This window comes from Hyperolius riggenbachi, chromosome 12 (genome assembly GCF_040937935.1).
Source record: "Hyperolius riggenbachi isolate aHypRig1 chromosome 12, aHypRig1.pri, whole genome shotgun sequence".
Classification (NCBI taxonomy): domain Eukaryota; kingdom Metazoa; phylum Chordata; class Amphibia; order Anura; family Hyperoliidae; genus Hyperolius; species Hyperolius riggenbachi.
The window spans coordinates 215,480,504-215,494,334 of NC_090657.1; the positions used below are offsets into that span (position 1 = coordinate 215,480,504).

Consider the following 13,831-nt stretch of genomic DNA (forward strand, 5'->3'; position numbering starts at 1 on the left):
AAGCTATGAGCGGCTCCTTGCCGCTGCGCAGGCACAAGGTATGAGCGGCTCCATGGTACTCTGCAGGCACAAGGTATGAGCGGATCCTTGCCGCTGCGCAGGCATAAGGTATGAAGGGCTCCATGCTGCTGCGCAGGCACAAGGTATGAGTGGCTCCATGGTACTCTGCAGGCACAAGGTATGAGTGGCTCCATGCCGCTGCGCAGGCACCAGGTATGAGCGGCTCCATGCCGCTGCGCAGGCACCAGGTATGAGTGGCTCCATGCCGCTGCGCAGGCACCAGGTATGAGCGGCTCCATGCCGCTGCGCAGGCACCAGGTATGAGCGGCTCCATGCCGCTGTGCAGGCACCAGGTATGAGTGGCTCCATGCCGCTTTGCAGGCACCAGGTATGAGTGGCTCCATGCCGCTGTGCAGGCACAAGGTATGAGTGGCTCCATGCCGCTGCGCAGGCACAAGCTATGAGCGGCTCCATGGTACTCTGCAGGCACAAGGTATGAGCGGATCCTTGCCGCTGCGCAGGCACAAGGTATGAGCGGCTCCATGGTACTCTGCAGGCACAAGGTATGAGCGGATCCTTGCCGCTGCGCAGGCACCAGGTATGAGCGGCTCCATGCCGCTGCGCAGGCACCAGGTATGAGTGGCTCCATGCCGCTGCGCAGGCACCAGGTATGAGCGGCTCCATGCCGCTGCGCAGGCACCAGGTATGAGCGGCTCCATGCTGCTGTGCAGGCACCAGGTATGAGTGGCTCCATGCCGCTTTGCAGGCACCAGGTATGAGTGGCTCCATGCCGCTGTGCAGGCACAAGGTATGAGTGGCTCCATGCCGCTGTGCAGGCACAAGGTATGAGTGGCTCCATGCCGCTGTGCAGGCACAAGGTATGAGTGGCTCCATGCCGCTGTGCAGGCACAAGGTATGAGTGGCTCCATGCCGCTGTGCAGGCACAAGGTATGAGTGGCTCCATGCCGCTGCGCAGGCACAAGCTATGAGCGGCTCCTTGCCGCTGCGCAGGCACAAGGTATGAGCGGCTCCATGGTACTCTGCAGGCACAAGGTATGAGCGGATCCTTGCCGCTGCGCAGGCACAAGGTATGAGTGGCTCCATGGTACTCTGCAGGCGCAAGGTATGAGTGGCTCCATGCCGCTGCGCAGGCACAAGGTATGAGTGGCTCCATGGTACTCTGCAGGCACAAGGTATGAGCGGCTCCTTGCCGCTGCGCAGGCACAAGGTATGAGTGGCTCCATGCCGCTGCGCAGGCACAAGGTATGAGTGGCTCCATGCCGCTGCGCAGGCACAAGGTATGAGTGGCTCCATGCCGCTGCGCAGGCACAAGGTATGAGTGGCTCCATGCCGCTGCGCAGGCACAAGGTATGAGTGGCTCCATGCCGCTGCGCAGGCACAAGGTATGAGTGGCTCCATGCCGCTGCGCAGGCACAAGGTATGAAGGGCTCCATGCTGCTGCGCAGGCACAAGGTATGAGCGGCTCCATGGTACTCTGCAGGCACAAGGTATGAGCAGCTCCATGCTGCTGCGCAGGCAGAGACCTCTGGTGCTTGCATAGAGTGGCCAGGCTTGTACACGGCGGGGAGTGTGTCCATAAAGATGAGGATGGTCCCATTCGTGGATGATCGGGGGACCCTCTGGAGCGTCCAGATTCTTCTCCCCACTGAGAACTCTCTGATTACTGCTTTACTTTACCATTCACAGTCCCAGTAACTGTTCTCCCCACCTGATGTACCGCTATATAATCCTTCCCTGAAAATAAGCTCTAAGGCATTTTTTTTTTAGAGAAAAATGAGACTGTCTTACTTTTGTGGAAACTGTAGTTGAGATGGTAATCATTCCAGCTTGCATGTACGGGATACATGTATGCTGCGTTGTGAATAAAGCTGTGTGTATCATGTGATGCGCCCGCTGTATGCTAATGATCTGTTCTCTCTGGCAGGTGCGCGGCTATAAAACCTTCCTCCGCCTCTTCCCGCATGAAGTGGTCGATGTCCATCCTGTGCTTGAAATGCTCCGTGCCCAGAATCTGGCCGACCACGAGGTAATCACTCCTATGTTCAGCTGTATTTTTTTCTTGGTAAAGGGACATGCATCAGCATTGATGCTATAACAGGAAACAAATATGGCAGCCCATACTGTGAAGCTGGCCCCTCTACAATCAGCACAAAGTTCCAACATGATTGGTTAGTGCTACGTTTGTGCCCATTTGTGCTGCTTTTATTTTGAAGATAATAGCACTTTATTTCCAAAACAATACCATCACCCAGCTCCCATACAACAGCCTACAGACATGAAACTGGTATGGTTGGGTAGTGCTGTGCATGTGCCCATTTGTGCTGCAAAAATCATCTTTCTGTCTTTTATAGTTTATGAGATATTCAAGTTTTTATAAAGGTCAAAAGTTCACTCAGCCCCCCTACAACATCGCAAAAGCTGAGTGAACCTAAGTGAACTTTTGACCTTTATAAAAATGTGAATATCTCAAAAACTATAAAAGACAGAAAGATGAATTTTGCAGCACAAATGAGCACATGCACAGCACTACTCAGCCTTACCAGTTGTATGTCTGTAGGTTGTTGTATGGGGGCTGGGTGATGGTATTATTGTTTTGGAAATAATAAGTGCTATTATTGCCAAAATAAAAGCAGCGCAAATGGGCACAAACGTAACACTAACCAAACATGATGGAATTTTTATTTGTGCTGATTGTAGGGGGGCCAGCTTCACAGTGCGGGCTGTCATCTTTATTTTCTTTTGTAGCATATCAGTTTCCCAGCTGTCCAGCTAATATTTAGTTCCCCCTCTGCCGCTTACGGCCGGACAGGACCCCAGTCGTTTATGCTTTCAGTACACTCTCTGACTGTAGTTGAATATTGTGCCTGTACAGCGCTTTTCCCCTCATGTTGCTCTAAGGATTGTTCATCAGTCGCTAAAGGAAATCCCAAGGTGAAAATAAACTAACGAGATAAACCATTGTATCTATCCTCCTACTGCAGAAGATGAATCTTTTAGAACCTTACAGTTTTGTTTTCTGTTTAGAAGCTAATAAAAGTAGGTTAATGTTGTATTGTTTCAGCTGAATGATAGTCTTTCACAAGGTCTATCAGTGTCCAGAGCTAAAATATATGAACAGTTGACTTTCTTTATCTATCCCCTGCACTCAAATGCTGTTCTCTGCCAGGAAAGAGTTTTATGGCTGTAATTCTTTTCTATGAGGATAAGGCTATAGTCCCAACAAGAGAGAAACAGTCGCTCGCATATCTGATTGTTTTTCTTTCAGGAAGAAAAATAAGAAAAGCAACACTGCCTAGTTATTTGTATGAAGTATTTCCTTTTATACATTGCAGATTACCTGGCTTTCCTGCTGATCCTCCACCTTTAATAATTTTAGCCGTAGCCCCTGAACAAGCAAGCAGCAGATCGGGTGTTTCTGACTGAAGTGTGGCTGGTTTAGCTGCATGCTTGTTTCTGGCGTGTGGTTCAGACACTTCTGCAGTCAAAGAGATCAGCAGGACAGCCAGGCAACTGGTATTGTTTAACAGGAAATAAATATGGCAGCCTCCGTATCCCTCTCACGTCAGGTGTCACATTACTTTAGCGTGGGTGTAGGCTTATCAGTTTCTATATAAATCTCTATATAAAGCTGGAGGGCTTTTATACAGTATAGGTGTGTACACATGCACTACCAGCAGCAACGACTGGTCCACCGGACCCTCCCGCTGGGCGGTCTTTAGCCGACAGTAGTGCGTGTGTACGCGCTGTCGGAGGACTGATAAGGCTGTTTCTGAACAATACCCTCCGACAGCGCGTACACATCCACTACTGTCGGCTAAAAGACTGCCCAGCCGAGGGTCCGGCGGACCCTTCGTTGCTGCTGGTAGTGCATGTGTACACACCTTAAGGCTAATTCTGATATCAAACTGCACCTCAATTAGTAATTCCCCTAACACAACGCATGGTGGTGTTGAAGTTGGATGTCAGATTAAGCCGCGTTATGCGGCTCTCAAAGCAGCCGCTCCAGAATAGTGATAGGAAGTCTGGATCTTTTTAAGGATTCAAATTATTTGAATCGGATCATTGAAAAGATCTGGATCTTTGAACCGAATCATTTGAATAATTTTACTAGGGAAGCAGACTGGGGGTGAAATGATTAGCAGGACAGGACTTTCCCTGCGCTGTACATTCTGTATGTTCCTGTTTCTTCCAGACAGACCTCCACTGTGAACCGAATCTTTCATTGTGATGATTCGACTCACAAAAAAGATCCGGATCAAATGAACGATTTGTTCATGATCTGGACAACACTACGAGTCCCACCACGAGTCACCACAGTGCAGTGAATATTAATTAGCCATGTGGCTAGTCACTGAGCATGTGCAAACAATCTTAACGCAGCTCTATAGGGGTATAACATAGAGCATGCTGCACTTTCAATTAACGTGCAGCGTTATACCCTAACGCAACGTGTGCACTGTTGATTTTACAGTGCTGCGAGTTAGGCTGCGTTACTGACTGACTTTAACGTCCCACTGTGAAACCAGCCTCAGTCTTGTCAGCTGCGGTTACAGGGTGTAGATATAAGCAATCTTTCTGTTGAATTGGATCTCTGAATTGACGCGTGTTTCATGGCCAAACTGTCGATTCCTCGGAGGCACACAATATGCATAAGTATCAGGTGTAGGTCAATGTAATGGATACCCAAGTCGCCATCTATAAAGTCAGAATATAAAAGCTATCCACGCCGACTCCCCACGATGGCACTGCTGTATTGCACAATTCCCAGTGCTGATTAGTCTGTAATATCCAAAGTTGTTCAGTGTGATCAATCACTTCCTGTAGCGTAATAGTCTGCTATGCAATCGATGATTGTAAGTCACTTCACATAGAACATTTTTGGATATTACAGACTAATCAGCACTGGGAATTGTGCATTACAACCGCCTTATTGTTATATTCCGTATTTTTCGGACTATAAGACGCACCGGACTATAAGACGCACCCAGGTTTAGAGGACCAAAATCAGGAAAAAAAAATATAATAAACCTGGATGCCTCCATGGTTCAGGGCGTCTTGTAGACCTTTTTCTCCCCAAGCTGTATAACCAGCTACAATAACTTAGCTTCAGTGCCCAGCTACACTAACCCCTGCTACCCCACCAGCTAGACTACCCTACACTAAACCCTGATGCCCCACCAATAACCTTATGCTACACTTCACTACACTACGTTACGCTAGTGCCTGATACCCCCATAAGTTCCTATGCTACACTACACACTACACTAGCCTACTCCTGCTGCCCCTCCAGTAACACTAAAGTACATTAAACTAACCCTCTGCCTCCCCACCAGCTACAATAACTAAACACTACAACTTCAAAGTGGATGATCTCACCTATCCTGGTGTCCATCCACGTGCTCCTGTACTGTATTCTCCAGCAGCATTTATCATCCTGACGCAGAGGGGCAGCAGCAACAGTGTGATCTGACATCCCACCATCCAGCAAATTAAGGACTATTCCTGTGTGGCTGCAGCGGCTGTCATCCCATCATCCATCCCCCGATCTTCCTGCACTTGCCGTGGAGCAGATGAGGGACTATTCCTGTGTGGCTGCAGCGGCTGTCATCCCATCATCCAGCCTTCGATCTTCCAGCATGGCTGCAGCGGCTGTCGTTGATCCTTATGTGTTGCGGTAGTGAGTCAGAAGAGGGGCGATTACTGGCAAGCTGCAGGGGCTGTCCTCTTAACTTGCAGTGGCAGCGGCGGCAGGGCAGATAACGGGAGATCCCAGCGGTAGTTCTGACTACCGAAGTGTCTGAACTTCCTTGTTTACTGGCGCCCCCTGATGACGTGCGACGCACACACGGCTGAGTCATAAGGGGGAAGGAAGTTCAGGCACTTCGGTAGTCATAACTACCGCTGGGATCTCCCGTTATCTGCCCCACCGCCGCTGCCACCGCAAGTTAAGAGGACAGCCCCTGCAGCTTGCCAGTGATCGCCCCTCTTCTGACCCACTACCGCAACACATAAGGATCAAGGACAGCCGCTGCAGCCACGCTGGAAGATCGAAGGCTGGATGATGGGATGTCAGATTACGCTGCTGCTGCCCCGCCATGCCAGGATCATTAAACTAGCTGGAGACATCGAGCACCAAGCGCGCAGATAGGTAACCACTTCTGCTGCGCTATCTGCATTTGCTACACACGGGCACATTCGGACTATAAGACTTATAAGACTTTTGGGGGAGAAAAAGTGCGTCTTATAGTCCGAAAAATACGGTAATTTTTTTTTGCATTTGATGTATTTTTTATTTTATCATTTTTACCTGTTTTGTGCAGACACAGTTTACTATTTTTTCACTGCAGTGTGCTCGAGTGAGACGAATGATTGTTGGTTGACTGCAGGATTCCATAGACGATCAATCAAAATCTTGTTGATTTCCCTGTATGCATAATTCTGTGAGATTATTATTGACAATCGTATAACTATATACAATTAAGCTACTGTTTTTTTTTTTTATAGAGTTTGTGTGGAAATACATGAACTAAATTGATTATTTATTCATTTATGTTGATCTCATTCAAATTGCTTGTCCCCCGCTAATTATAACAGGAATCACCAATTGAAGTGCGGTTTGATATCTGAGTTAGCCATACTTACCTTGAACGGGGGAGGGATAACTCCAATACCTCAAACCTGCTGCTGAAATATGGATTTGAAGGCACAAATATCAGGCTTTTATACAGTGTTGGTAGGTGAGCCTGGATAGTGAGAGGTTACTGAGGTCTTTGCTGTCCTGTATGTGGAGTAAGTGGAGGGTTAGGGTAAGCTGTAGCTGTAGTAGAGGATTTCTTTCCTCTCCTGCTGGAAGTCATTCTTCTATGAGCAGTTGTGGGAAGCAGGTTCCCGGCATGTGCGGTACAAATGCCAGACGCTGTGCTGCAGTCTGTTATTGTGCACTGTGTATTCTGTGTCAGAGAGCTGCTACACTTAACATGGACTGGAGCTCTAAGGATACACTTTTTAACACATATTTGCTTGAGGGAAAAACTAACATTTTCCCTATCAATTTTTTATTTATTTTTTTTGTCTAGTCTGATCTTAGCCATTATCTTTGGTGGGTTGACTGTCTATGGGACAGTTACATTCCCACGTCAGGGCTGAGGTTTTGGGTGTGTTTTTTTTTTGTTTTTGTTTTTTTTTGTGTGTTTCCCCTTCAGTACAGGTAGTCCCCGGGTAATGAACGAACTAGGGACTGTAGGTTTGTTCTTAACCTGAATCTGTTCTTAAGTCGAAACATTGTGCCATCTCTGTCTCCTGTACCTCCTCTGTGCCCCACTGTGCCTGGCGGGCTCAAAGCACCAGAGCTGCAGCCACTAGGACGCACTCTCTAGGCGGTAGCAGTGTTAGGCTCTCTGCACACTGCATGCAAATCCGATTTTTAATCGGTTTTTACATCCGATTCCAATTTTTCATCGTTACTGCGTGCTGCGTTTTTTCCTCGAAAATCGGAATTGTGAATCGGAAACTGAATCGGAATCGAAAAACAGATTTGCAGGGAGCCTTAGGGAGACTTGGCCAAGGTCTCCTGAATAGGTGCAGCTTACTGAACAGGCAGAGCCGAGATTCGAACCCTGGTCACCTGTGTCAGAGGCAGAGCCCTTACCATTGCACTACCCAGTAGGCCTGAACGATTTTAGGAAAAAATTGAATTGAGCGATTTCTGTCTGAAATTGCGATTTCGATTCAATTCACGATTTCCTTCAAATCAAGCTTTGTTCCCCCTCTTTCCCCCTGTATCACTTTGTGCCCCCTTTGCCTCTTTATGCCTTCTCTGGGTCTCTCTCTTGCCCCCTTTGTGTCTCTGTGCCCCCTCTGTGTATCCTGTGTCTCCCTCTGTGCCCGCACTGTCTCTGTGTCCGCTCTGTGTCTCTCTGTGCCTCCTCTGTCCTCCAAGCTTCATCAGTTCTGGGCATAGCTTCAAGCACGAGTCTAGCGATGCCCGTCTATCCACTCCTCCTTCAGGCTCTAATGCACGGAATACTTCCTGTATGTCATGTGACATAGAGTAACCCAGAGTTTTGCCAAGCACCAGGACGGACAGCGTTAAACTCGTGCGGAAGGTATGTCCAACGCTGCGGGCCGCACATGCCGGGACTTTGGAGAGGTTTAAAGCCATTTCTTCAAACTTCCCCATGGGGAAATTATGTGATCGCGATAATTGTCACTTTGACGATTCCGAAATTGTGATGTTGGTGATCGCGATTTCGATTTAAATTCGATTTATCTTTCAGGCCTACTACCCAGCCACTATCACAGGTTCATCTCCTGCTTGCACCTCGCTGCCTGTCGATGGAAGGGGTAGATTTAGAGCTTTTATATTTAATACCTCATGTCCGCATTGTTATTTATGGAAGATGTATGGAAATCCAGCTGCTGTCTGTATACATGGTGTACCCCCTGTTTCTCATTGCAGACATGGGAAACGCGTTATATGCTGCTGCTCTGGCTCTCCATGACTTGTCTCATTCCGTTTGATCTGTCCCGACTGGATGGGAATCTCTCCACAGAAGAAGGACAGAAACGCCAGTCTACCATGGATACCATACTGGAGGTGGCCAAGGTAGGTACATTGCCTCGCTGTACCCACAGTAGACAGAAGGGTGCGCTGTTGGGAAATAACATGAATTCATTTCCTGTGTTTCAGTCCTACTTGCTGGTCAGCGACAAGGCGCGAGACGGGGCCGCTGTGCTGGTTTCCAAGTAAGTCTGACTGTGATTTTGCCTGATATAGAATTTCAGTCGCTCAGCAGTTTGATGACCCTTTTCTAGTATTTTTCTTGCATAATGCGGCAGTTGTTTTTGGTGGGTGACACGTCTGGACCGCAGGCAGTGTAGCATTAATTGTAATTAATAACATTTTAATAGCATTTTAAATAATAGCCATTTAATTAATAACCATAATTAATAATAGCATTTTAATTGTAATAGCATTTCTGGTGGTGCAGATTGTGTCTAGGCCCAGACTTGAACCTGAGACCCCAACTCTGCAAGGTGATCCTATACAGGAAGTCCCCAGTTAGAGGACACCCGAAGTGAAAATAAACTAATGAAACAAATGATTGCATCTATCTTCCTTCTCCTAAAAATGACTTTTTAAAATATTCCACAGTTTGATTTTATGTTCAAATCTACTTTTTAAGTTTTAACTGTTTTTTGTTTTTGCTCAATGGCACATTCATTGAAGTATGCCAGAGCTAAAATCTGAGCTATTGATCCTTTTTATCTCTTTCCTGCTCTCAGAAGCCATTTTCTGCTGGGAAAGTGTTTTGTAGTTGGAATTTCTTATCGGTGAGGGTCACACTGTAGTCACTTCCTGTCTGAGTCAGGACTGAGTCAGCCACTTACATACCTGATATTTAACTCTTTCAGGCAGAGAAAGCAAAAAAAAGGACAACAGCATAATTATTAGTGTGTGTGGCACTGTACATACCCATGTCTATCTCATCATGTCACACGTCACTTCGGGTATCCTTTAACAATCTTTACTGTAGGTTTGTTTTTAATCCTGAATCCGATCTTCAGTCCGAACACTGTTTTTATCCCCTGTGCCTCCCAGGGCTCTGGAGTCTGAGTCGTGGAGTCGGAGTCGGGGCAATTTTGGGTGCCTGGGTTTGGAGTCGGGGAAAAATGCACCGACTCCGACTCCTAATGAATTTAAACTGTAATTAAAATAGAAAATATGATAAAATTTTCTATTTCTCAGATAAGACATCATAAATCATTTATATATACAGTAATAGCTGTGCTTAGTCCACAAAAATGAAATAAACCAATCAAAATTAGTTACTTGTGCTGCTTCAATAAAGCAGTCCCCGTATTTTTAAGGTCAGATATACATATCTGATTGTGACTGTATACTGTATATGATGTGTACACAGGAATCTCTTATATGTACGAAATAACATCTATGCTGTAAGTATAAAGCCCGATGTGTAGATGTGTCACTAATAGAGATGGTCAATGAGATGGAAATAATTCTGCGTTAATTCTGATTTATGCAAATGTACGCACTCTTTTTGCTCATGAAATCAAATAATTTGATATGTTAAAATTTGGTTTGGTGACTACGAATTAAATGGTACCTGAGAAGGATGAAAAGAAAGGTTTATACATACCTGGGGCTTCTTCCAGCCCCCTTCAGGCTAATCAGTCCCTCTCTGTCCTCCTCCACCACCTGGATCTTCTGCTATGAGTCCTGGTAATTCAGCCAGTCAGCGCAGTCTGGCCGCATGGCGCTTCCTCAGCCAGGAGCGTTCTGCACCTGCGCAACAGTACTGCGCAGGTGTAGTACGCTCTCGGCGGTGGAGTGTGTGCTTGCGCACTTCGCCGGACTGGCTCAAGTACCAGGACTCATAGCAGAAGATCCAGGTGGCGGAGGAGGACAGCGAGGAACTGATTAGCCTGAAGGGGGCTGAAGGAAGCCCCAGGTATGTATAAAACTTTAATTTCACCTGTCTCAGGTTTACTTTGTTACACAGTAGTACTATACTCTACATATGCACTCCCCACAGAGCTACAGGGAATCCACTGAGAATGTTGTGCACATTGAACACAGAGTTGTTGTCTATCACCCATAAACCTGGTTCAGATTGTACATGAAGAATGTGTAATAGAGGAAGAATCCCCTCATTCTCCTGCAGAGTATCTGCACATCATTCTTACATGTACCCTCAGTCACATTGCCTAGGGCCTGATAGATGTTCTTTGTTCTGGTCTGTACCTTTTTACAAGTACTCTTACCAAGGACTAGTTTTAGTCTATGACTAAAGTGAATAAATATGGCAGTCTCCACATTCTTCTCACTTCAGTTGTCTTTTAAAATTCCTAAGCGTTGGCAGTTAAGAGACGAATTTCATGTTACATACTTTCAATCAACAAGATCATAATATGCAAATTAGAGGAGTCTGTGGAATCCTAAGCTGAGGCGTCAGAGTCGGTGGCTTTTTGTACCGACTCCACAGCCCTGGTGCCTCCCATGTGCCCCCCTTTGCCTCCAGTGTCTCCTTCTGCCTCTTGATCCCCCTCTGTGCCTCTCTGTCCCCTCTTTTCCTTTTAGCACCCACTGTGGATCTGTCCCTCAGCCTTGTGGAGCCCCCCCCCAGCAGCAGTGCTGGATTTCATGTCCGTACCACCTACATATCAGCTGAGTGTGCTGGGGTCAATTTAGTAAATGCAAAAAGTGAAAAACAGAAACCCCTGAAAGACAGCACCACTCAGATTGTCAACGTTTTTGTACAGATGTTTTGCAATCACCATTTAGGATTTAAGCCCAACACTCATAGAAATACAATGATTACATTTTTTTAAAACAAGTACCGGTAATAATCATACAATGCCTTGCCGTATGATATCTGTTATATATGCCCATGGCTGAATATTATCATAAAGTCATTACCACTTGTACATTTAAATATATATAAATCCACTGTTGGCTCAAAAAAAGAGCCAACAAATGGGTGATCGTAGGTTCAGTACTGTGCTTCAATAACATAATGTGCTAAAGTGAATGCCCTGTAACCTGCATGAAAAAGTCACATCATACAATATATAGTGTGATCCATACAAAAGTGTTGGTCTTAAAGAGAGCCAGAGACGAAGAACCCTCATGTATTTTACCATATATATCAGTGGGAACATGACAGTAAACACCTACTCTGCTCTCTGTTTCATTCTTCTCTGCTAAATCTGCCTGTTTTCAGCCCTGATAAGAATCCAGGACTGAGCGTTCAATCTGGCTTTGCCCTGAATGATTATAGCCGAGTCTTCTGTGATGTCTTTTCAAGCCCAAGTCTGCCCCCTTGTGGCTCTGCTTTGTTGCTATTTATCCTCGAAGCAGCAAAGCAGAGCCACAAGGGGGCAGACTTGGGCTTGAAAAGACATCACAAAAGACTGACTCGGCTATAATCATTCCGGTGAAAGCTAGACTGAATGCTCAGTCGGGGATTCTTATCAGGGCTGATAACAGGCAGATTTAGCAGAGAAGAATGAAACAGAGAGCAGGGTAGTTTTCTCTAATGTTCCCACTGATATATATGGTAAAATACATGAGGGTGCTTCGTCTCAGGTTCTCTTGCAATGCTTCTGTTAGGACTGGTTTCCACTTGCAGCGATGCGAGTATGCATCCGTGCTTGCTGCAAGAAACTACAGCATGTCGCACTGCAGTGTAATTTGGATGGCAAGACATTGGCAGCCTATTGCAGCGTTACACTGCACGGCTCGACTGCGGGCAATTGCTGCAGATTTAGCACGCATTCGGCCCTAGTGGAAACGGATGCTTACAGGTGCCTTGGTTTTGCTGTCCTCCCCTCCGTTGCTACGCTGTATTTCCAGTTCGTGGCCTCTCCAGCTGGTTGAGTGGAAGCAGAGCCCTCATGCTTTTGCACATGCTCTGTCCAATTCCTTGCTCCCTGTAAGTCCAAGCTCCTGCCCGCCTGTGTACAACAGCATCAGCTGGGAGCATTCTGAGCATGAGCACTTCAGACGTGCCTCTTAGGACAGAGTATGCACCGAACTGGAAAAGCGCCTTTGGCTTTCATTCAACTAGCTACAATTTGAGACATGAATAGGGGGCAGACTAGTGCAAAGGAAGGATGGCTGGTGGAAATAGGGGTCCTGTAAGTAGCGAACCCCCGTAAAAGGCACATTTCAATGTTTTGGTGTGTTATTTTTAGGATTTTGTTTTGGTCAGTTTGTGTGTGCTTTAAATGTGTTTATTTACATTGTTTCACAGAGAGGTGTATTCCTCCCTTAATGTATTTTTGAGAGACATAGGCCTGGTGCACACCGAGCGTTTTTTGAAGCGTTTCGCAAACCGCTTCCGCCAGTGAAAACGCTTGGCTAATGTATTTCAATGGGATGGTGCACACCAGCGGTTTGAGGTTTTTAGCAAACTGCAAACGTGGGTCTTGCAGCACATTTGCGGTTTGCAGAAGCGTTTCTGCCTCAGTGTAAAGTATAGGAAAAGCTCAAACCGCTCTGGAAAATGCTACATCACAGCGGTTTTCCAGGCGTTTTTGTTAACGAAGCTGTTCAGTAACAGCTTTTACTGTAACAATATATGAAATCTGCTACACAAAAACGCTCCAAAAAACGCTAGGCATGTTTAGAAAACCTCTCTAAGGGCCCATTAAAACTTGAGCGTTTTGCCGGCGATTTCGGCAAAACGCTAGCGCTTTTCAAAGCACTAGGGTAATAAAAGTCTATGGGCTCGTTCTCATTTGGAAGATTTGCGCTAATCGCCCCAAATCGCCCAAAAACGCTATACGCAAACGCCTAGCCTGCACCATTTTCAGGCGATTTCCCAGCGATTGCATTTCAGTGCAAAACGCGGTACTTATCTGTTAGCCGGGCGCATCCGGCAGGTGGCGCTGTTGTAGCGAATTCCATTCATGCTTAGTTAACGTAGTGCTGTGTGAATGGAAGCGCCGCAGGTGGCGCTAATTGCATTGATACGGCACATAACAATAACGGTGTTAATGGGAACTAATATGTATTTCAAGTGGCCGGAACTGTTACTTAATGCAATTAAAATGAAGGCGGCGGCAATGTAACAGATGAAGCCGCCGCCTTCGTCTGTTCTTCGTCTTCTTCTCCACTTTGCCCTCCTCTGGCTTCTATACAATGCTGGCAGCTGGGGGGGGGGGACGGGGGAGGGGGGGACACGCGTCTCCCCCCAGAGTCGTTCGTCGCAAGAAAACAAACAGGATTCCCTTCCGCGACGAACGACTCTGGGGGGAGACGCGTGTCCCTCCCTCCCCCCCCCCC

The 13,831-nt window shown here is 46.7% G+C and overlaps 1 protein-coding gene across 1 annotated transcript in view; it reads left to right on the forward strand.

Moving 5' to 3' along the window:
* Positions 1-13,831, forward strand: part of LOC137542290 (tubulin-specific chaperone D-like) — a 343,085-nt gene that overhangs the window by 14,571 nt on the left and 314,683 nt on the right. The window contains exons 5-7 of the mRNA XM_068264095.1: positions 1,946-2,047; positions 8,480-8,626; positions 8,711-8,766. Coding sequence (XP_068120196.1) covers positions 1,946-2,047; positions 8,480-8,626; positions 8,711-8,766 — 305 coding nt within the window. The remainder of the gene's footprint in view (positions 1-1,945; positions 2,048-8,479; positions 8,627-8,710; positions 8,767-13,831) is intronic.